Here is a 23,462-nt window from a genome sequence, read left to right on the forward strand (position 1 = left end):
CCAGCCACACTGTTACTGACAAATGGCCGCCTTTCTCATTTTTACCATAGAGTTACAAAATAAATCCATTGGAATATAAATATTGTACTGACATTTCAGTGTACGGCATATAGAGCAGTGTAAACAAGTCGTCATCTGTATGGAATTTTAATTTGTCCTGACTTCGCTAGTGCTTTTTCTGTAGCCTGTTGTACAAGTAGGCAAATATCTAGAGGAGTTGATGTACCCCCAGAAGACCTCTGCCTACCCCCAGGGCTCCACATACCCCTGGTTGAGAACCCCTGGGGTAGGCTGCTGGCTGGGATAAAAAGACATTGTCTGTGTGTCGGTGCATTTGCTCGATCCCTTCCGATCCCCCTTGGGAGAGCTCAGTGCCTCCTTACGCCAGGGCAGGACACCTGTGACATGGCAGAGATCTTGGCATGTTAATTACCCCTGCTGAGCTGTACTGCGGCAGTGCCCAGACACCCCCGTCCAGGATCCAGGCCCCCATATTGCTAGGCTCTGTCCAGGTGTATGATGAATGGCAATCCCTGTCCCAAAGACAATCTGAGTATGCGATGAGAGGTCCCAGGGACATACAGCCCAGGGACTGGGGTGTCACAAGGCACAGGGAGATGACTAGACTGGTGCATTTTAAAGCCAAAGCAGGCCATTGGGATCCTCTAGTCTGACCTGACAATTATAAGAAGTAGCAGCCACAACACACCAGCTGCCAGGCCACCGACAGGTTCACTTTGCCCTTCCCTAATGCTGGTTCCATTGACATGTGGGAGCCCAAACCCCTCAGCCCCACCACCTGGCCCAGAACCACCTTTATTGCCTCTTTCTCTCTATTGTTCCTTCCCCGCCCCCCTTGGCTGATTACGCAAAGGACAATATCCCCATTGAGATACATGGGAGGTGATCTCGGAGAGGGGGCTGGGAGTCAGGGCACCTGGGTTCTATCCCTGACTCCCTACGGGGGACCCGGGGCTGGTGATGTTGTTTCCCAGTTCCCCTTCTCTGCAGAATGGAAAATGATCATGCTACTAACCTCACTGGGAGGTGAAATTCATTAGCAGCTAAAAGAAAAGGAGTACTCGTGGCACCTTAGAGACTAACCAATTTATTTGAGCATAGTAACATTTCTAAAGCACTCCCTGGTGGCAGTAGTTAACGCGCTCAAAGGGTACCAGATCTCACAGCCCATTGGCCCCAGGAGGTCAGTAGGTGATTCTTATGATCTCCTTTTTACAAGGAGAAACAGAGGCACAAAGAGGGCTGAGGCCACACTGTCAGATCTTGGGGGATGGTAACGCTAGGAGCCCATCTCTGTAATAGGCACATGCAGGGCCGACGTTCAGACTGCGACCACTGGAGTGCTGCGACCGCTGCCCATCCTGCCGACCAGACTGTCTGCCTGTGGCCTTGTCCCCCTCACCCTTTGCTTGGACCCAGCTCTTGTCTTATGCTTGGCTTGGAAGCAGGTGCCAAATTTTTGTTCTGTTTGTACCGCACCAAGCACACTGGGGTCCTGGCCAGGACGCAGGCACCTAGGTGCTACAGTAAATATCAATAATAAATAAGAATAACACCTCTGCAGGTGCCAAGATACTACGGTGATGGTCACCACTTACTACAGAGAGGGATGGGGGGAGGGGGATGCTTAATGTTTGGCAGCCGTGTCTGAGAAATCAAGTGACGGGTCCAAAGGAGAGGACAGGTTTGAGCCTCCCAAGTCTGTGCCTCGCCCATTGTAGAGACAAGGTGGGGGAGGTGATATCTTTTATTGGATCAGCTTCTGTTGGAGAGAGAGACAAGCTTTCCAGCCAGACAGGGAAAGGTACTGGAGCCTCGCAGCTAAATGCAAGGTGGAACAGATAGTTTAGCATATGTAGTTAGCACATATTGTAAGGGACCATTCAAGGTAGAGTGGCCCGTTAACACCCCTGCAGTCATAGGACATAAAAGGGGGGCTAGTGGGTTACGGATTGTTGTAATAAACCACTAATCCAGCACCTCTGTTCAGTCCATGAATTTTAGTGTCTAGCAGAGTTATGAATTGAAGATCGCAGGCTTGTCTTTTAAAAGTGTTGTGGAGGTTTCCTTCGAGGACGGAGAGGTCAGATCAAGAGCGATGTTCTCCCGCAGGTGACAGGGTGTTTTGCATTTTCCTGTGTGAGTTCATTCAAGAGCGCAGCGATTGTCTTGCCGTGCACTGGGTGGGGTGCAGCACATGTGCTAGGCATGTGTAGGACCCATGGATCTTGAAAGGCCTATTGTGGGGGGGTGTCGATCAGTTTGATGCCTGGGGATTTTGTACCTGCTGTTCCGGCAGGGTCTGGTGCCGTTTGGGTTGGTGTGCCCTGGTCTGTGGGGAGCTTGCTTCTGACGATGAGCGTGCAGAAGTTGGAGGGTTGTTTGAAGGTCAGAAGTGGGGGTCCAGGAAAGATTTCTTTCAGGATGGGGTCCCCCTTGAGCCTGGGTTGTGGTTGGTCCAATGAAAGATATGACCTCCCCCATCTTGTCTCTCTCACGTCCTGAGACCACCACGGCTACAGCTACCCTGCATAACTCGCCCAGTGTAGCATTCTGCCTTTCCTGGGGCAGCTGCTCCGTGCTCAGAGGCGCAATAGCTGCCTCATGGCGTGTCCTGACTCCTGTGCTCCTCTCCTGTCCCAGCCATCACGCTACTGAAGGACAGGGAGCCCGGAGCCTTCATTATCCGAGACAGTCACTCCTTCCGGGGAGCCTACGGGCTGGCCATGAAAGTAGCCTCTCCGCCTCCAACCATCCTGCAGCAGAACAAGAAAGGTATTGTCGTCCACCCCCGCGCGCCAGCCCCCGGGAGCGCACGGTACTTCCCCCCCCCATTGTTCTGCTGGCTGAGCACGGGGCCGCTCGGGGCAGCGGAGCGCAGCTGGGTATGTGCTGAGGCAGCAGGAACCCGCCTGGGATGCAGGGCGTTTAGCTCTCGGCTGGCCCGTGGGAGCCTTTCCACTGAGTTATGGGAGCTTAGATCCAGGCCGGGGGTTGCCAGCAAAGCATGTCTCTGTGTCCTCGTCGGCAAAGAGCCCAGGGGCGTGGTCCCCTTTCTCTCTGCTGCTGCCCTCTCTGCACTGGGGATGAAGTGTCTGGTCCCAAGTGCCCCTGGGCCGTAGCCTAGCTGTCTAGAATAGTGTTCTGTGGACCGGGCTCCCCTCCCACCCACCCCAGTGCAAACTGGAGTGACCCCAGTGACGTCAGTGGAGTTAGTTAGCCCAGGTGTACGCCACTGGGGCCTGGAGCTCAGAAGCTGCCTCTTTCATGCAGCCCGTGGGGGGGATTTGAAAGGAGGCCCCCGGCTGGCTGCTGACGCTCTCTCCGGCCGAGCTGCACCAGCTGGGATTCCTTAGCTGCACTGCTCCCTCGGCTCACCCACGGGGAAAGCAAAGCCCAGGGCAGCTGGCTGTTGGACTCTGCTCTCGCTCCCCAGAGCCTGGGGCCTGGATCACCCAGCGTGCACTGAGGGGTGGGGCGGGCAGGAGGGATGTTCACCCTAAGGGGCCAGGCCACTCCAGAGCCCGCTGTCCTAGGGAGCACAAGGGGGTTGGTTTCAGGAGGGGCCGGGAGCCTGGAGTGACGTCGTCCTCTCTCCCCCCGAGGAGATATAACCAATGAGCTGGTGAGGCACTTCCTGATCGAGACCAGCCCGCGCGGGGTGAAGCTAAAAGGATGCCCCAACGAGCCCAACTTTGGTAAGTGGCAATGACCCTCCCCTCCCTTATTCAGCCCTAGGACCGTTCAGTGCCCTCTGGCAGCGACGCCCCCTTGTGGGGAGTAAGCGGCATTGATAGGAATCACCGCAGGCATGGCTGGATTTGGGGTATCCTGTGGGCATCTGGAACAGAGGCCAAAAAGCACCTCCCTAACAGTGACACACAAGCGCGGTCACACACCCCCCCCCCCTCCAAACACCAACACAAGCTAACCAGGAGTTTGGCAACCAGACATCCAGGAATGACAATAAAGCTGGGTCCTCTGTTAAGGTGGCCAGTTTTGGTTGGACATATTCCTGGAGGTTTCTACTCTTTAATTCAAGGTTAAGCTTTAATTCCTGGAGACTCCAGGACAATCCTCGAGGGTTGGCAGCCCTATCCCCTGTGCTTGGGGTGTGCAGATGTCTGGCTCCTACCGAAAGGAGGGAGAACAAGGCCCCAAAGAGCTTGCCGTGTAAAGGGACGACAGTGAACTCCAGGACATGGGGTGGTGGGAGACACTGGAAAGCACAGAGCCGGTCTGGTTCCCTGAGTATCCCCCTTACTCAAGCAGTGCCAGTGAAGTCACCGGGGCTGCTCATGACTGTGGGGATCCGAGTCGGGGCCAAAGCGAGCAGGTGGGGAAGCTAGCGGATGGCTTGTCAGCTGATGGGGAAGGAACGTCCCCACTCTAATGCAGGCTGTGTCCATGCCTCAGCGTTAGACTGACGGTGTTCCCTGCCGGGCTCTCTCCCCAGGATGCCTGTCTGCTCTGGTGTACCAGCACTCCATCATCCCGCTGGCCTTGCCCTGCAAGCTGGTCATTCCCGACCAAGGTAGGAGGCACAGGGGAATGGGGCATGGGGGATGCACCGGGGACTGGGGCTGGATGGATTTTTCCCCTTGCTCAGCACCGCAGGGCGGAACTGGAAAGCTTTATAAGATCCCATCCCTAACACTGTGTCTGACCCCGGAGATGTTTCGAATTCGGTTCCTTCTTTACTTATCTGCGAGGCTTACTTACCCAAGCCCAGGAGTCATTGTCCTCTGGCAGAAACCACATGTATCAAGTAGTATGTTCAGGACCCGTCCGTCTCATTAGTATTATTTGAGTTACCACGGGGCCTAGGAGGAATCCTGTACCACGACTGCAGCTCCTAGGCCCTAGGGTAATGGATGGATGGTTAAGCCAGAACAAATCCTGCATCTTGGCAGGGGGTTAGGCCAGATGACCGTGGTGGCCCCTCCTAACCCTATGGGTCTGTGCCTCTAGGAGTCTATGGCCAGGACCCCATTGTTCTTGACGTGGTACAATGCCAGAACAAAAAGAGCTTACCATCCCTCTTTGGGATCAGATCCCTCAGCCCCCCGGATCCAAACTCCCCCAGCCCCCGGGAAAGTTCTGATCCGCCCCCCAAACACGACGTAATGACTCAGACTGAGAGGGCATCCGATTCGGGTGTATCTCTGTAGAGATTCCCATGGAGACCAGCGCAGTGCGTACGGCTCCTCAGTGACATTGTTCCTCCATCACACGATCGCCCCCGCAGATCCCGGCCGTAGGAGCCCCAGCGTGTATTCCCAGACCGCGAGTGGCGGAGGAGTCACTGTCCTTCCTCTCCCCGGTTTTTTTTAGATCCCACGGACAAACCGAAAGAGGCAACCTCAGCCGCCAACTCGGCGACAGACCTGCTCAAGCAGGGAGCCGGTGAGTGGCCGGGACGTGGCGGGGAGCGTGGCAGGGAGCTCCGTCTGCATCGGGCCGCCTTTCCGCAGGCGTTCTCCACCGCGGCCTCCTCCACTTTACCCGCTGTGTGCCGCGGACGCACTTCGCTCGCCCTCGGAGGTGCAGGCAGAGCGCGGAGGCTTCGAAAGCGTGCGGTGGGGGGGCGCTTAGAGCCCCTGGGGGAGCCCTGGGGTCCAACCGGACAGCCATGCCACGCTGGCCCCTGCGGCTGCACTGACGAGGCAGCTCACAGGCGTTCTTTTAGGTTAAGAAAGATTCAGATAGGGAGGGCTTGCAAACCTCTGCCCCCGCCCCCAGTGGAAGGGCAGGTGCCATGCTGGAATTGCATAGCCGGGGTTTGGCTTCTCTCAACGTCACGCTGAACGTAGGCGATGCTCAGATATACTGGGTGGGAGGGTGGTCTGGTGATCAGAGTGCGGCCTGGCAGCTAGGACTCCTGGGTTCCTTTCCTAGCTCAGTGAAGGAACATGGTCTAATAGTTAAAGCAGGGCATGGGGTGCCAGGACTCCTGGGTTCCGCTCCCAGTTGCGCCACTGCCTGGCTGCGAGCTTCCCCTCTCAGTGTCTGGGGAATAAGGCTGTTTCCCTTCCAGGTGGGGCTGGGAGGCTCCATGAACGACTGTGAGGAGCGGTTCCAAAAAGCTGCTCCTCATCGTTAGAGATGGGCCCCAGCCCCGTCACTGGGATCCAGAGCTCGATTTCAAATCTCCTGCAAAGCCTGGGGCTGCTTGGCCGTAGGGTTTTGTATAAAGGACCCTGCTGCGGACCCTCAAGCCTGACCAGCAGCCACCCCTGCTATTCTTGTTCTGGGCTCCCCGCGGGGACACACTCAGCTCTTCTGAGGCCCCTCGATCCCAGCTCACAGCCCTCCCTGTTTTCCAGTCCTGGGTTCCCCCCAGGCAGGGCTCTGCGGACGCCCCAGAGCCTGCTGGTATCTCAGCCTGGGTTCCCCCCTCATAGCTCTGCCTCAGTCCTGACCTTCAGCCCATCCTGGACTCCCCCACACCGCCACCCCCAGCTCTGCCGTGCCCCTCGCTTTGACCCACAGCCCGCTGCTACCCTACCTGCAGATTCCCCATGGAAAGAGCTCTGCCGATGCCCCTCGATCTTGACCTGCAGCCCCCCAGACCCCCCGTTTCTTGTCCAGCCCTAGGCACTGCCGAGAGCCAGTGTGTTAGGGTTTGGGATGTGCTCAACCAGGCCCCAAGCCACAAACGTCACATTCCCCCGTGATCTGAGCTGGGGACTGGAAGCGGGGGGTCTCGAGACAAGAGAGCCGACACTCTGCACCCTCTCCAGCCCCCCCGCCGTAGCTTAGTTCCCGAGGTGGAGGACAATAGCCAAGCATGAGCTGGCCCTTGCGTGGGTGCCCGGCCCGTCGGTGACATTTGCACCCCTTCCCTTCACGCCTGCCGTGTTTCCCTTCCAGCCTGTAACGTGATCTTCATCAACTCGGTGGAGATGGAGTCACTGACGGGCCCACAGGCCATCGCCAAAGCCATCAGCGAGACGCTGGCCCTGGTGCCCATGCCCGCAGCCATCATCGTGCACTTCAAAGTCTCCGCACAGGGGATCACCTTGACAGACAACCAGAGAAAGTAAGAGCCCCGCCTGGGCCCAGCTCCCGCGGGGAGCCTTGTCACGCGGGGGTGCCCAGGCATCGAGCACACACAGGTCACCACGGAACGAGCTGCGGAGGGGCTGGGTGAACAGGTAGGAGGGCGGCGGCTGGCCACCCCTGCAGGAATTTGCCCTCCGAACCCGGCAGCTTCTGTGGACGTAAATCCACGGTGAGGTTGGTGTCACGCTGGAAGAGCCCCCAGAACAGGCTGTCAGGGGAGGGCCGGACCGGAGGCCTGTGAAGAATAGCCGGGATCTGGGAAGGAGCTGAGGACTGGGGAGGAAGCATTGCCCAATGGTTAGGGTGCGATTCAGGGACTTGGGGAAGCTCAGGTTCAATTCCCGTCTTTGCCAGGCTCTGTATGTGACCTTGGGCAAGTCCGTTACTCTCAGTGTCTCAGCTCCCACTTGGTACAAGGGGGAGCGGGTGCACTGTCCCATCTCCTATGGGTGTAGGAGACATTCAGACACCATGGGAGCAGGGGGTCAGGTAAGTACCATAGATTCCTGCAGTGGGGGGACAGCTGGGCTGGGGGTGGGATACAGCTGCTGTGGCCATTTAACCACAACTCTCGGGAGCCTTCCTGAGGGAGACGGGGTTTCTTTGTCTCACCAAACGGAGGTAAGACAGAAACAGATCTGACTGGAGACTCATTTACATGAGAAATGGGGTCCGATCCAGACTTGATTTCAGTTCCCAGCCCAGGAGAGGTGCTGGGTTTTGGTTTGGGTCCAGCTGTCTTTTTCGGAGTGTGTCTTGAAGAGCGAGTTTGGAGCTATTCATCTTTTAAAAAGGCCCGTGCTGTGTGTCAGGTGCCGTACTGCCGTGGGAAATGGAGGATTTGATCCCCAGTCCTGGCTGCGCTGACCCCTGCTGCTGGGAAGGGTGCATGCACCGGGGGAGCGAGTGCCTGGCATTCAGGGCTAGTTACAGACCGGAACTGAGACCTCACCCCTGCTCAGTCCGCTGTAATTGGGAGACTGCTGCCTGGGGAACAGGCTCTTGGAAGGATCATCACGTACCTGGATGCTCCCGGGACGGGCCCAGTTTGCTCAGGTCTGACCCACCTCCGGCTGTCAGCTAACAGGACAACGAAAGGCTCCTTGCCCCCTTCCCTATTTCAGGCATGGCAAGGCAAAGTCACCATGTCCCGCGTTCACCCGGCGCCATTGCCTCAGCTCGTGCTGGGGTTGCAGGGCCGTATGAGGATGCAACATCTCGTTAACGCACCTCGTGGCAGGAGGATGCAAACGTGGCGGGAGAAGAGCTGGCGGGGCGGGGCTCCAGGCGGGATGCAGAGTCTAGAGGCTGATCTTACGCGCTCACCGTGGCCTCTGCTTGTGTTTCAGATTGTTCTTCAGACGACATTATCCCCTCAGCACCGTCACCTACTGCGACCTGGACCCCCAGGAACGAAAGTAAGTGCCGTAGCCAGAGATCCCTGAGTGGGAATGGGGTTGGAGAAAGAATCCCCCTCTCTTGGGTCTGTGTGTGGGTCAACGGCTTCACTAACCACACCCAGCTTGCTTTTGAGGAGGAAAAAGGCTTGATATCCCATTGAAATTCAGAGGCAGCCAGCAGTCTGCCATGGAGGGGCCACCAACACCTGGGAGAATGAGCAGCGGCGGGGCAATCTGTCAACACCAACTGACCCAACTGATGGGTCATTCCTGCTCTGTGCTGCCGAGAAAGGCAACATCCCCCTGTTCTCGGGTCTCTGCCGATATCCCCCGGGAGGGAAATCCCTCACGACGCGGTGGATTCTCCATTACTGGGAGTTTTTAAGTCAAGACTGGATGTCTCTCTTGCTCTAGCCTAGTTCTGGGCTGGATGCAGGATCCCTGAGAGAGGTTTTTTGGCCTTGTTGTGCCGGAAGCCAGGCCAGATGAAACTAATGGTCCTTTCTGGCTTTAAAACCTATGAAAATTCCTTCCCAATCATCAATTTGAGCTCGCGAGTGGGAAACGCTAGAGTTAAGTATCCAATCCCATTGACACCCAGCTTTCCTGAGCGGTAATAGCTCATTTAGACGCCATCGTTTTGCATGCAGAGTTGAGATGATTATTTCCAGTGTGGCTTACTTTGCACTTATCAGCACTGATAAGTCACTGGTGTAGCTGTACCAGCCCGAACGCCTAGCATAGACCGGAGAATCGGCTATCAGCGGCAATTTGCATAGGTGCAATTTACTCTTTACTTGAAACTGGGGTGAGCAGCCTGGGTGCAAAGGGAGTTTATAGCAGCTTTGCCTGCCTATTCTCGGGGGTTAGACCAGTGTAGCTCTGGGCTCACCTATGGAAAATCCCCAGTGTAGATAAAGGGTCAGGGGAGAAGTACGCTGGCTACTGGTATGCTGAGACCCCTCCCCGCTCATGCTGGCCAAAAGCATCCGATTATATCCTTGTGCTTCCCTCTTTGCTGTTGTTGGCCCTGCAGGATATGGTCACTGCCAGATACTGCAGCCAGGCAATCCTGGGATGATGCGCCTAATTTAGGCAGTAGAGCATGATCTTTGTAGCAGCTGGCCTTCGCTCCTGGGCAAGGGAATCTGTTTTCAATGGGGAACAGAGGAGTCAGATGGAGCCTATTGGGTGTCTCTGCTTAACAGGGTCAGGTTCTGATAAAAACAGTGCTTCAAAGTAGATGGTTTGGGTGCGGGCGTTTGCCCGTGGGCCTGGGAGCGCTTGTAGGGGGCTCAGTCCATAGAAGCAGATCTTAGAAACAGGCTCATATCTAGTTCCAAGACATCAATGGACTAGAGTGACTTTATGTTTAGGGGAGTTAGGTGCCTAAATACCTCTGAGGATCTGGGCCTTACCCCCTTATTTTCAGAGGTTTCCCCAGCCCCCCATGGCCTCATTTAGAACTTCTGAAAGTCAGGCCCGGACAGTGACTTTGCAGCTAGTGCTTGGCCTGAAACGGTGATGCTAGCAAATGAGTTTGGTACCATTGTGCTTGGTGAGAAGAGCAGTAATTCCCTGGGGCTGTTTTTCTCCCCGCAGATGGACTAAATCAGACGGTGGAGGTCCCGCAAAGTAAGTGCCATGTATCGAATTCTTTGCTGCCGTTCACATTCTGACCGTTGGGTTGCGTTCGCGTTTTGAGTTGGCCCCACGAGCCACCCGCTGAGTGAATGCTCCATGCCAGCAAACCGGACCAGATCAACCCTGCCAAGCGTAGATGCTTCTCCAAGTGTCTTTTGTCAAACAAATCGGCCATCCCGACGGGGTGACTCAAAGGGCACGCATCACAGTTTGCTCTGTCCTTCCGGTACGGGTCCGGTGCATGCGAGCGGCTCCTGTCTCTGGCCTTGGTGGAGCAGGGGAGAGGCAGCTGCCGGAAGGCGTGACAGGACGTTTTGAGTGCCATGCTCAGCTTGTTCTCCAGGGTGCTCCGGGGGGGGGCGGGGCAGGGCACATGCTGACTCGGCAGTGCCCCCTCTGGAGCTGGGCGGGACTGCAGGCAGTATCATCATCCCCCAGCAGGCAGATGCACCCAAATCTGGTTCCCCCAGCGTTTGCATGTTCTTCTGTGATAGCCAGATGCTGCCCGTCGCAGCTGGGAAACATTTCCCGCTGTAGCCTGAGACTGTAATAACCAACAACAAAAACAAAGGCTGCAGGAAGAGACCATTTCCCTGCGGGGGGCCAGTGGGACATGCCCCAAGGTGTGGGGTCCCGTTGGCATGTGTCCCTTGGTGGAAATTTTCTTGGGGGGAGGAGAGGCAAGGAAAAGAGCTTTGTTTGGCTGAAGAGGCTGGTCTATAGGAAACATTCCTGCCCCAGACCCTGCCCAGGCTTAATAAGTCTCCTCCATCCCAAACTGGCTAGACAATGCAGTCCCTGACCACTCCCATCAGTGTGAATGGCAGGTCTGCAGGTAGCCGCAAAGACCCCTCGCCTCCTCCAGGCCTGGCCGGCGTCACACGTCCCCAAGCGAACGAGGGCAGTGGGAAGGGGCAGCCGTGTGGATCTGGCTTTTCTCTTCCCACTTCTAAGCTGACTAGCCCTTTGCCCTACGTTGCCCACAGGAGGACGGAGCTGCCGGCTGAGTCCCATTCGAGTGAGCCCAGGCTCCACTAATTTTAGTCATTGTGTTAGCGAAGGGCTTTTAATTAGTATCCCCAGCTGTTAGGATTTTTCGCTCTCTAATTAGAAATGACCTGGCAGGGAGCTGGCTAACATTCTGTTCCCCTCCAATCCCATATTTATAACCTGGCTTTTAATGTTGGAATTAAAAAGGACATTTTGTTTGTACAGGGGGAGGGAGATTTTAACGGGGCCGGACAATCCCCCTTCTCCTCCCGCCCCTCGTCTCCTCCAAGACTAACAAACCCTTTTTTCCCCTTCCATGTATGGGGAGATGAATCACCATAGAAACGCACGATCGACCACCTCAATCCCTGGGAGAGGTTCTGAATGGGCAGTGTGCACCCAGGACAATGCCTGTCTGGGGTTGCCGTAGAACAAGATGTCCCCTGGGGAATAAATATTCTTGTCCTTTGAAGCATCTGGACGTGATTATTTTGTAGTCTGCTTCATGGAATAGTCACGTTTAAAAAAGCCCAAGGGTCTTGCCAAGCAGAGCATGCCCATCACCACCTCGCTGCTAGGATCAGGGCGTCACCCGCCTTTTCTCCTTGAAATGCAGCCTGCCTCAGATGGGTGGTTGGCACAGGCCACGCCCAGGCACTAAAGGGACGATGGGTACGGTGGGCACCAATGCATATGAATGGTGTCCTCAGAGGGAAGGAGCCATCTGCAGCTCCCCTTGGCTTTCAGGGGTGTTGCCCGTGGCTCAGCATCTTTGAGGATTTGGCCTGAGCTCACAAGGCCCCGGCAGAGAGCAGCTGGTGGAGGGGAAGAGAGAAGTGTGAACAGCACTGAGAGGGGGAGGAAGAGTGAAGAAGGCAAGGCTGGAGGACGGAGAAGGAAAGGAGAAGCCATGGTCAGTGATTCACACAGTCGCACTGGCAGGCTTGTGGCCACTCCGGTCCCTTTGGGGACAGCTACAGTGCACAAACCAAAACCCCAGACCAAGGGCTTGGGGGAAGTTCAGATCTGGGTCCAGGCTGGGCCCCGCAACCCCAAACCCACTTTTGTGGTGTCCCAGGAGCATGCTGCTTAAGAAGCTATCGATGCAGGGTCCTGCAGGTTGCTCTGAGGCCTCGTTCAGCACGTGGGTGTTACCCCTTCCCAACAGCCGCTTCCCAGACGATGTCCCCGGCCCCATTTGAACCGAATTGGATTTGAATTGTGCCAGTGGTGTTGCTGATCTTCTGGACACCGATTTACTCCTGACTCACGCTGCCCTGCATGAGAATTGATAGACACGTGGGCTGCGATATAGACCCCCTTTCCCATTCATTCCAATGGGAGTAGAGCACCCAATCCTTCAGATGGCTTTGAACTTCTCAGCCTGAAGGCAAGGAAATGTTCCCACTGAGGCCTGATCTCCGTGAGTCGACGGGAAAAACTCTATCAGCACCAGTGGAAGCGGAATGGGCCCTGAGGATGCGTGTGCCGAACCAGCTCGGGTGTGTTCCCCACTGCCATGCAAAGCATGGTCCACGTATCCTGAGCAGCGGCCATCAGTTCTCTCCTGCGGGTGATCAAGTGTAGGCTGGGACGTTGGCTCACCAGTTGGGGGTGGTGGTTTAGCGGCTTGTCATCCAGATGGGCCAGATGTTCTAATGTGGGCTGCCCCATCCCTTCACTTGCCCCGGCGAGCCATATCCCGTTGCTAGATATATGCTGTTGTCTCATGATCTCTGCTTCCTTGCAGCTCTCTCATGTGCATTCTCTCTTTGTGACCCAACAGGCTCTTTGGCTTTGTGGCCAGGAAGCAGGGAAGCACAACGGACAACATTTGTCACCTCTTCGCCGAGCTGGATCCTGACCAGCCGGCCACCGCCATTGTCAATTTCGTGTCAAGGGTCATGCTTGGCTCCGGCCAGAAGAGATGAGCCGCTGGACACGGGTAGTTCTTGCCCTTGAATTTTGGAGAAGGACTTGGAGTTGATCCGAGAAGGAGCGCGAGGAAGTGCATTGTGGGAGAGGGAAGTGAATCGGGGGGAAACGGTCTGAATTGTGGAAGAAAAAAAACCCTCACCCAAGCGTAACAAAACAAAACTAAAGGAAGCGATGTCAGCGCATTTCCCCACGCAGGGAATGCGACCAGCGCAACGGCCAGGAGTCGGAGGAGTGGAACTGGGTTGGCTTTTGGATCAGCGTCCCCGCGGGAGGTTTCAAGTGGCGAATTCACCCCGGGTCAAAGTGAGAACGTTCGCGACCCTGCCGTTTGAAAACCAACAACTCTGTTTGCAAATGTCAGTCGTTTGTTTTAAACAACGCCCATGGCTAACTAATCGAATGAAAGGCAGGTCTGCAGGACCACCCCCGCCCACCCCCCGCCCCCCGGGAATTACCCATTGAAACAGCTTACCAGGGGCTGTGGTGGGCTTTCTCCATCACTGGCAATTTTCAAATCAAGATGAGATGTTTTGCTAAGAGATCTGCTCTGGTTCAAACAGGAATGAATTCAGGGCAGATCTCTGGCCTGTGTTACACAAGAGGTCAGACTAGATCTCAGTGGTCCATTCTGGCCTCATGACCTATGTGCTAGAACAGTGGTTTTCTACCTGTGCTCCGCAGACCCCGGGGCGAAGGCGGGGGGGGGTCCACAGACTATGTCTAAGATTTCCAAAGGGGTCCGCACCTTCATTTGAAATTTTTTAGGGGTCCGCAAATGAAAACATGTTGAAAACCGCTGTGCTCGAGTGATCAAGCAGGAAAACAAAGGATGGTCAATATCCCTTTTAACCTTCCCTGCTCTGAGGTCTGCCACTCCTGTGTATATGAAGTGAGTGTGGGGATGTGTCATACATGTATATTCACAGCGGTGGGGTTTATATATAAGCCTGTAGCCCCCGAGCGACTCCCTTTGGTCTCTGTGCTGCACGCCACAGCCCGTCAGGATTTCCTGGCAGCAGAAGGGAGAGAACTCAGATCCTCCTGCTCCAAAAAGCACAGGACCTAGGCCACTTGAGCGAAAGGGGACGCAAGGTTAGCAGTATGGGATCTATGACACACAGGTGAGCAGTTCTGATTCCATCCAGTACAGGGCGGTGGTGATGCATACACACTAGGCAGTTCTTACACACACACAGAGTTGTTTAGCAGGTTGCCTTCACTAACTGCATTCAGGAGCATGCTTTCCAAAGATCATCTTCACCGGAAAGATCTTCTGGGCTATATACCATATATATATATACTGGACCTGCAGTACCATACTTTACCCTGTATTTTTACCTGCAGACTGTCACATGTTCTCTTAAAAACTAACATACCGGAAGCGGACACAGGTCTGGTCGAGCCTGGTCTCTACTCCTTCTGTAGACGTACAGGCGATTTGTTCATTGCATGGACATTTGGTTGCACGAAAGGCAAATAAGTATAAAGCAAACTCAGGCATTTTTGGAGGCCACTAAAAGAAAAGACCCTGCAGTCTGTGGGCAGCTTTGGCTCTGCATGATCCTCTCAGCTGATCCAAAAGCCAAGAGATCTCATGGCCGAATTTTGTTCTCAGATGCTCTGCCCTGTGGAGGCTTGGAGTGCTGAATGTATTGTAGTTTAGTAACAACGCAGTAGGCGTAAGCTTTGCTTTTGCTTCAGAAGGCCATAGGCCCCAGACTTTGCACTGAAATGCTAACTCACAAGAGATATCGACTAGTGTTGCAAATGTGGATAGATGAGGCAAAGTTCCCAGCCTTGCAAATCCCTGCACGATCTCCTCTCTGCTTGGGCCTTTCCATAGGGAACAAGATGGTGCGGCAAAAAACGTGCATTGCCCACAGATACAGGGCTCGTGTCCTCTCTCTGACTCCACACTGGGCCCCATGGGACGATCTGTGGTTAATATCTGGCTCCGTGTAGCTCGGCTGAGATAGGAGCCACCAGAGGACAGTCCAGGAAGTTAAGAGATGTTTTTCGTTCTCCCTGGGGAATGGCCAGGTAAAATTATGCAGGTTTTACCCCTTCCTCTGACACAGCTGATATTGGCCAATCCCTGTGGCAGGATAGCAGATTGGACGGGCCAACACGTTCTTCCTGTGTGGTAATTCTTATGGGTCTATTTTTCTTTTTTTAATGCTTAGTTCAAGCTAGAGCTGAGACCCAAGCTATGAACAGCCCCCCGGCCCAAACACTCCCCACTTCTGGAGGCGTTCCAAACCCAGATCTGATCTTCAGCTTCCGCCCAGCTCTGGGGAACCCTACAAATTTGCATTAACAGCCAATCTCCCAAGCACCTTTCTGGGGCTTTCGGAAAACGCCGTAACCAGCTTGAATCACTCAGATATGGTCAGAGGTATTAGGGGAGGGGGAAATCAGGAAGCAGGAGAGATAGGCCTTTCCTTGTTTGTGCCACATTTCAGTGCAAGGTTATGTGATACAGGCTGTCTGTTAATAAAACCAAAAAACACCCGAGAACTATAAACCAGCTAAAATATTGCAACCACCTGGATTCCCCCAGAGCACTCTGCTCTCTCATACAGAGGCAGTGTCCTGATATATATAATATATATATGAAATATACTGAAAAATACTGTAAGCTAATCAAATTTTTAAAAGGGGTTAAATTTACACAAAAATATTTATTTTTTTGCCATATTGCTTTCTGTGTATCTTACCCTCCTCCCTTATATACGGCCCCCCACCCCCCATCCCCATATAGGCTCTTGTACGTATAACTCATAATAGAGTGTAACAGACAAACATGGTTTATTTCGGTTATACTAGTGACATGGGCAAGGCTCCAAGAGAGTGCAGTGTCCCTTTAGACACCGCCCCCAAGGTGCAATGCGTATGATTGGTCCCCCACCTCTAACCCCTGCCCCCTTTCCCTGTTGAACATGGACATTTGCTAGCGCCTGGAGCAAATTAGCATGTGAGGCGTGTGAGTTTGAAACCGTTGCCAAGTGACGCAAGGGTTGGCGGCGTGCGCGGATGTGTGCGAGTGTGTGTGTGTGAGGGCCACAGCTGCGTGAGCGTGTGGAGGGCTCTTTCCTTTCTGGATACCGTAGGAGGGTTAGATTTGAGTCAGGGAGGTGTTGGGAGACTGGTACTGGGATGGGGTGGGAGGGGTCACTTTACGACGTCCACCAGGGCCCTGTGTTCCAGCCCACCCTGTCGTATAGCACGTTGAGATATTTTTATTTTAAGTTGTTAAAAAGAAATTCCCTCCTTCTGCAAAATTCAAGCACGAGGAACCCCCTCACTTGTAACCTTCTCACCCTGCCATTAACCAATTAGACAAACACTGTGTTTATAGATATTTAAATATATAAAGGTATATTTTTTGAAAGTCTCTATTTTTCAGACTTCATTTTTCTCACAGCTAAAGCTAATTTTATTATTTTTGTTTTAATCTGCTGTCCTGCCCCGGGAATTGGGGCTTGAGCCTTAAATGCATATTTTCCCCCCATAAAATGAACCCGTATTAAGGCATCCAGCAATCTCATCTATAAAGCAATCACAGCAGATCCCCAATAACAACCGAACCCTTGCTTCCAGCCGTGGCCGGCAACGGCTCATTGCTAACTCATGAGCTGAAGACGAAAGATTTAGACGGGGTCAGAATCTCTAACGCTAAAATCACCATAGATTATATTTTTAACACAAAGCTAATCATCTTGCAAATGACATAGGCAGGCGTTTTCCAGCTTCAATTGAAGAGCTATTTTTTTTTTTAAAGTACATTTTTTGGGTAACTTCTTTCTGTCATCCCTGATTTCCCGAGACAGACCGTCAGCTTGTGTAAATCGGAGCCGTTCCACTGATATCTGTGAAGCTGCTAAGCCAGGCAAAAACCTGGCTTTACCGGCCAAGGTTTAAATTTTTCTTTCCTAAAGGGACCGAGAAGATTCTTTGTGTTTTAAAAATGCAGTCACAGTATTTGAGATTAATGCTGATGCAATTTATTCCAGCGGATGTATCCTAATAATCACACTGCCGTTTTTTTCAGCAGCGGATGTTATATCTCTCACACACGCAGACACTCACACCTACTCCCTGCACAAGGAACTGCATATATTCTTGCCAAAGATAGCCTTTAAAATGCACTTTTCCCAGCCAGTTTTGTTTTGTAAATTGATTGTATGTGCTCTTTTCCCCTCCCCCCCAAGGACCCCTTTGCTGTCGATTTTGTTGTGTGTATCAGTAAACTCTGATTCCCGGAGCGGCCGGCTGATGTTAATTTTATGTAACTCTGTGTTCCAGTAGAGTCGGAGATTCTTAAAATAGTTGACACAAGATATCCTGATTTCTTTAGTCGCAGACTGAGTGATGAGGGCAGCAGGTCAGTCAATTCTTCTCACGCTTCTCCTGGCCTTCCCTTCTCAAACCCCTTCTTCGGAAAAGAACCCCGGAGACAAAGCAGCATGCTGTAGTTGCTTGTGTCTGGTGGCATTTCAACCAAACTGCTATTTATGTCTCCTCCATATCTTACTGCTCAATAAACTTCCTCCCCATGTCCCCCAGAAAGGGAAATAGAAATGTCTTTGGCGTTCTGATCCAAAAGCCATTAAAGTCAATGGGCGTCTTCCCATTGACTTACGAGCTTTGACTCAGAATCTTAAATATACAAACATCCACTAAGCGCATTGTCATCCTTCAGTCCAAACGCCCTTTCATGGGATTGGATCCAAATTGGTCCTACCTCCCTTTTTACCAACTGGCTAACCAACAATGTTCCAAACTTTAGACAACTTTGGCCCTTCATCCAGGGTGTGTTATTGGCCATCATCGTGTTGATCAGTACACCGGCATTGAATAACCCAGTATCAAAACACTGGATCTAGGCTTTGGGATCTCTCCTGGAGCTCTTGTAGAGGTTGATATAAAAACAGAATCTGTTTGAGCCAGCATCCATTCCTGGAACTGAACCATTTCTGAGTTTCAATAAACGCAGACCCTGCCTCACTGCATCCCGTTTCCATGTGGCCCTCTTTCCTGGCTGTAGCTGGGATTGGAGCTGCCAGCAGAAAAGCTCCTCTCACTGCACTGCAGCTGCGTCTCCCAGAACCTTTTGACACAGCCCATTCTTGTGAGGTTCCCAAGTCCGGTTTTTCAGCGTAACAAGGCTTGGGTGAAGGAATTGATTTTTTAGGATCTTATCGGAACCAAACCAGTTTAGAGATTTGCCCTGCACTGGTTAATGTCTTTCCAGTCTGTTCCTTCCCCGCACCCGAATCTGGTAATGCAAACAGGAACTACACACATACAACAAGAGAAGTCACGATAACACAAGCCTCGTGCCCTCCCACCCCCCCAGTTCATCCACATAATGGGGCCAGATTTGGCACTGACTCACATAACACCTTCCCCCATACCGGGGTTTGGGGCTGATCCTGCTTGCACTGAAATCAAGGACAAAACTCCCTCTACTGGTGCAGATCCTAAATCCTTGTGGTTAATGTTTGTAAAGCACATTGAGTGCCTCCTTTAAAAGGCACTGCAGGTGTGCAAAGTATTATTTTAAAAAAACCCTCAGTCTCATAAATAATCCAGATGTCAAAAACCTGCTAATCAAACCGACAGGAAAATCGTGCAGCAAAGTGGGCTGGTATTTTTTTGTTTTGCAAAATCACTCTTTTTTTCAACATTTCATTTGCTGTTGTGTTGCTACCATTGTCGATTTGGGAATGTTACAAATGTATTTGCTAATCAGTGTTAACGAGCAGTTTAAAATAACTTACCTTCAGTTTGCATCATGTCCGTTTTTTCAAAAAAATGTAAGAAACACAAAAGAGGAAAACCAGAATTTCCCATTTCAGTGTATTTATATCGATGGAAATATACTTTATATTTTTCATCTTTGTGCCCATAACTTTGTCACTTGTATAAAGGCGACCTGTGTTACTCATTGTCCATGTGTGAATGCGCACTACACCCCTTCCCTAGCCTTTTCCCTCTCCTTTGTACAGAGGACTGATTCTTTGCAGTTCATTGTATGGCTTTATAAGTGATAAAAGAATCAATTATCTATAATATACTGTTGCTTGGAATGCCAGCGCGGTGTCTGGATTGCTGGAATTGTATCTCGAAATTTTAAGGGAGTGCAGGAATAAATGCTCTGTTCTTTTTGCACAGGGAAATCTATATGGTGACTGTATTTGCTCCTGCCTGAGTTGCTTCTCCCCTTCCTAGGTGGAAACGTGGTGCCATGGGCTTGATGATTGAGGGCGGGTGCACGGGGATGTGATGATCCATGATCCATGGGCCCTGTTAAACAGGCGACGTCGTTTAAAGAAAACGGCTACAACTACCGACAGAAACAAACAGTCCCTTGCGCAGCTTGACTTCCAGCATGGTCTCACTTTGTTTACCAGGGACATCACCCTGCCTGGAATCCTTCAGCTCACAGCGGCATCTGGTGGCTAAATAACATACTGCACGTAAACTAATGCCATGATGTTTGGCCGAGCCCTCAAAGTGACTCCCACGGCTGCTGCCCCCCGCTACCCCCAAGCACACACTTTGCCTACGCTCCCCCGAAGTTTCCACATAACCCTGCCTCCTACCTTTGATAGCAGCCGTCCTTCTTCCCACAAGGCAGCGTGGCCATCCTCTCCACCTTCCCTTTCCGCATGCCCTTGCTAGCTGCACCTTCCCACTCGGCTTTGACCCTTCCTGACTCACTGCCCCTGCTGGATGTTCCCCCATTTCCCCTCTCCGCAGCCAGGGCCAACCAGAAGGAAAAGGTGGAGGAGAACTGGAAGGAGCTGCCCATGCTCTGTACCTGCCGTGAAGCTTCCCTGCTGGGCCCTGCGGCCATTAAGGCCCAGATCCTCAAGGGCATTCAATTGAGACCCATGGGAGTTAGAAGCCTAAATACCTCTGAGGAGCTTGGGCTCAGCCCCCGCAAGCACTATGGATGCTGTGGGACAGGGTGTAGCAGACTTCCCTGCTGCAGCGTCTGTCTCTCTCTGCGCCTGTCAGCCTAGGCTGGCGCCTTAAGATTTCGGTGCACCCTTTGATCCTAGGGTTTGGCCTGGGGAAATACACCTCAGCAGACGAGCGGGAGCCCAGCCAGGGGTATCCCCCCATTTACTAGTTTCCCTGCTGTATCCTCCAGGACTGCTGGGTAGACCTTATCTTTGCCATTGTTTCATGTCCTGTTAGTCTCCCCCCGCCCCCCTCCAGCAGCGTCTGCGCTGAGGCAGGACCATAGCACACCACCCTGTCTGCATGCCAGCCTGCGTGGCGTTCTGCCTGTGGATTTCAAATCGCACCTCCTAGGTTCCCTCTGCGGGAACGTGCAGATGCAGAGCACCCACTTTTAAGTGAAGTGGCTTCAGTTCTGGGGGGGAGGAACTGGGTTGCCAGCTTGGGAGAGCAGAATCTCCTGTTTCTCTGCAGAAGACCAGCAGCGGCAGTGGGCAGGGCCTCTTGCCACCCCCTGGAAAAGCCCTCGCACCTTTCCTTGGGCGGAGCGCCCTTCAGACGTAGCCCCCGAGTCCGTTCCCCTCTGGCGTTCTCCGAGGAGCCTGCACGCCGGAGCCCTCAACGTGAGAGCTGAGCTGGTGTGTCTCAGATAGTTCCCAATGTCCAGCCTACGTTACACAAGAGGCCACCAAACCATCACTGAGGGCAATGGGCTTCAGTTGAACCTGGGACCGAGCCGTGCAAGATCACAGGTTCGATCACCGAGTCCCACCAGCAAGGCACATGCCCTGTCCCGTTCCTGTGAGGAGGAGGCTGCTCTGATGGAAGAGGTTGGTGGATGGCACAGGAGAAAGGATGGTGAGGGGTCACTACATAGTCCCGCCCATGCTGCTGGCTGCTCGTGGTGCTAATCATTCAACTGGAGGCCCTTTCCGCTCCATCTCCTCCGCGGTTGGGGCTAATGCATGCTTCGGGAGATGGGGGCAGCGGGTGCGGTTGAGCGGTGAGACGTTTGTCTGATAGGAGACCCCTGAGGAAAGCAGCCTGTCTGAAAGAGCAACCACTATGGCCTCTGATTGCTTATAGAGAATCCACTCCGCAAGCCCACAACATGAATGCCGTGCTACTCGAGGATCAAGGAAATGCCGTGTCCCAGGGCACTACAGCCTGGAACTAACACATGAAGGGAAAGGACTTGCCGCTTCTGATAAATATAATCCTCCTTGCCCACAGGACCGGCTCTCGGCACCAGCAAAGCATGCACGTGCTCGGGACGGCACAATTCCAGGGGCGGCTTTCCGGCTACCCTTTTTTTTTGGCGCTCTCGGAACATGGGGTGGCAAATTTTTTGCTTGGGGTTGGCAAAAAACCTAGAGCCAGCCCTGCTTGCCCAAGGTCTCTATAGACCAATTACCCCTCCCTAACAGCTGCTGGATCTCAAGTCAAACCTGCCGGTGGGGGAATGCAGGAGAGTCTACTGGGGTTGCTCCAAAGTTCTGGTTGCGAACACAGAGAGGCTCTTTCCAGGACATTACATAGGGGTTTCTAAGGGCCGTCGTCATCTGCAGCCTGCCACCGCTGTCCCTTTAACCCTAATGATTGGCGCTGGTCAGAAGAACATCAGCAGATCAGCTTTCCAAGGGAGAGATGTCAACATTGAAACGCTCTGTGAAACCGGGTCGATTTCGCTGCGATTTTGTTTGGAAGAACCAAAAGGGGAAAAGCTCCACCACCATGAAAAGACCCATCGTGACAGTGTTGGAATGACACCGTTCAATGTTACCCTTGCAAAATGAGGTTTCGCTTTGATTTTTTTTTTAATTGTACCAATTATAAAAGGAACAGCCAACATCGAAATGAACCAGGTTGAGCCAGTTCCTCCCCTCCCCCAAAACAATTCTCTTTTTTGGGAATTTCCTTCTGTGGATCATTGCGGGGGAGGGACAGCTCAGTGGTTTGAGTATTGGCCTGCTAAACCCAGGGTTGTGAGTTCAATCCTTGAGGGGACCATTTAGGGATCTGGGGCAAAAATTGGGGATTGGTCCTGCTTTGAGCAGGGGGTTGAACGAGAGGACCTCCTGAGGTCCCTTCCCACCCTGAGATTCTATGATTTCATGATTTCAGAATGGGCAGGTTTTGTTCCTCATGGGAATGAAAACAAATTGTGAAATCGCGCCAGCCTCCGTGGAGCGGCGTGTCCCGTCTCTGCCCAGCCCCCCTAGTTATGCCTTTATTCCCAGGCCACAGGCCAGCACGGACCGTTCTCCCAGCTGATTTGCCCCAGCTGGCCCATTAGTTATCCCATGTCTAGCGCCTCCCTGAACAGGTCCCTGCCCTGCTTGGCGAATGGCACTGTCAGCAAGCTGCTGCTCCATCACCAACTGCCGTAACGGGCAGCAGGCTTCCTAGCTGCCTCCCCTGGCTGTCTGGTCCTGCTTCCTCCCGGCACGCTGCAGAGCGATGGGCAAGAAATGGGCTCCCGGAACGGATTGAGGGTAATGATAAGATAAATGTCAGCCAAAGCGCTGGCTGCTTCCCTGGCACCAGCACTCCCGCGCCGAGGCACTTGGCATCCCCCCGGAGGGCTAAAAATACCCTCGCCTCGCACTCAACTATATTTGGCATAAACAGCGTATTTAGGGGGCTGTTTATTGGTAAATACGCGCCGTTCCCTAGTGACTGCAAGCTGGGGCAGGGCTGGTTGGCCCTGCGGGGAGCCACGCCATGCTAACCCTACAAGAAACCTAGGCAAGGGCCTGCCTAGCTCGTGAGGCATGTGGCCAGGGACTCCTGCTCCTCTGGCAGGTAGGCTGCGTGAGGCAGGGGCTGGGAGCGATAGAGGTTAAGATGGGAGGGGCCGCTCAGTGCACGGTGCTTTTGGGGACCCCCAACACCCCAGAAATAGCGGAAAGGCTGGAAACACGGAAGGAGGGTGCCCAATGACTTAGGAGCAAACAGCAACCGTCCAACGGGGCAGCTGAGCAATTTGTTCTCAGCTAGGACCTGCCATGGCAAGGCAGTCTCCTAAGGGAAGGGGTAGGAGCCTCATTGTCCATTTCCACCTAGCCTAAGCGCTGTAGGGAACTACTCTGCTAGCTTTCCCCACCCGATGGGCCAGCACACCAGAGCTTGGCTACGCAGCCGAGTCTTGGTGTGGCCTTTGTGATGCCAGCCCATTTCTGAAAGGCAGTTGCGGCTCGGACACCTTGGCGTGCGTGTCTACGTGGCCATCGAAACCCCAGGGCTGGCCCACGCCAGCTTACCTGGGTTAAGGGTAATTGTTTAATTGCAATGTAGACGTTTGGGCGCGGGCTTCAGCCCGGGCTCTGGACCTTGCAAGGGCCCTAGAGATCTACGCCGCCATTCAACAGCCCCTTAGCCGGAGCCCCGTGAGCCTGAAGCAGCTGGCACGGGCCTGCCGCAGGTTTCTAA

At 53.4% G+C, this 23,462-nt stretch overlaps 1 protein-coding gene across 14 annotated transcripts in view; it reads left to right on the forward strand.

Moving 5' to 3' along the window:
* TNS1 (tensin 1) overlaps positions 1-19,244 on the forward strand; it is a 298,282-nt gene extending 279,038 nt beyond the window's left edge. For 11 of the 14 annotated variants that reach the window (XM_084643936.1, XM_084643946.1, XM_084643945.1 and 8 more), the window contains 8 exons: positions 2,665-2,796; positions 3,627-3,719; positions 4,478-4,555; positions 5,356-5,427; positions 6,895-7,063; positions 8,436-8,504; positions 10,089-10,121; positions 12,907-19,244. In XM_084643936.1, coding sequence (XP_084500062.1) covers positions 2,665-2,796; positions 3,627-3,719; positions 4,478-4,555; positions 5,356-5,427; positions 6,895-7,063; positions 8,436-8,504; positions 10,089-10,121; positions 12,907-13,051 — 791 coding nt within the window. In that variant the 3' untranslated portion in view covers positions 13,052-19,244. Of the gene's footprint in view, positions 1-1,323; positions 1,470-2,664; positions 2,797-3,626; positions 3,720-4,477; positions 4,556-5,355; positions 5,428-6,894; positions 7,064-8,435; positions 8,505-10,088; positions 10,122-12,906 lie in introns of those variants that run through there. The other 3 variants (XM_084643941.1, XM_084643940.1, XR_014713659.1) reach the window with 2 other exon arrangements.
* Positions 19,245-23,462: the final 4,218 nt, after the last annotated feature.

The sequence above is a fragment of the Lepidochelys olivacea genome (genome assembly GCF_965140295.1).
Source record: "Lepidochelys olivacea isolate rLepOli2 genome assembly, chromosome: 11".
NCBI lineage: Eukaryota > Metazoa > Chordata > Testudines > Cheloniidae > Lepidochelys > Lepidochelys olivacea.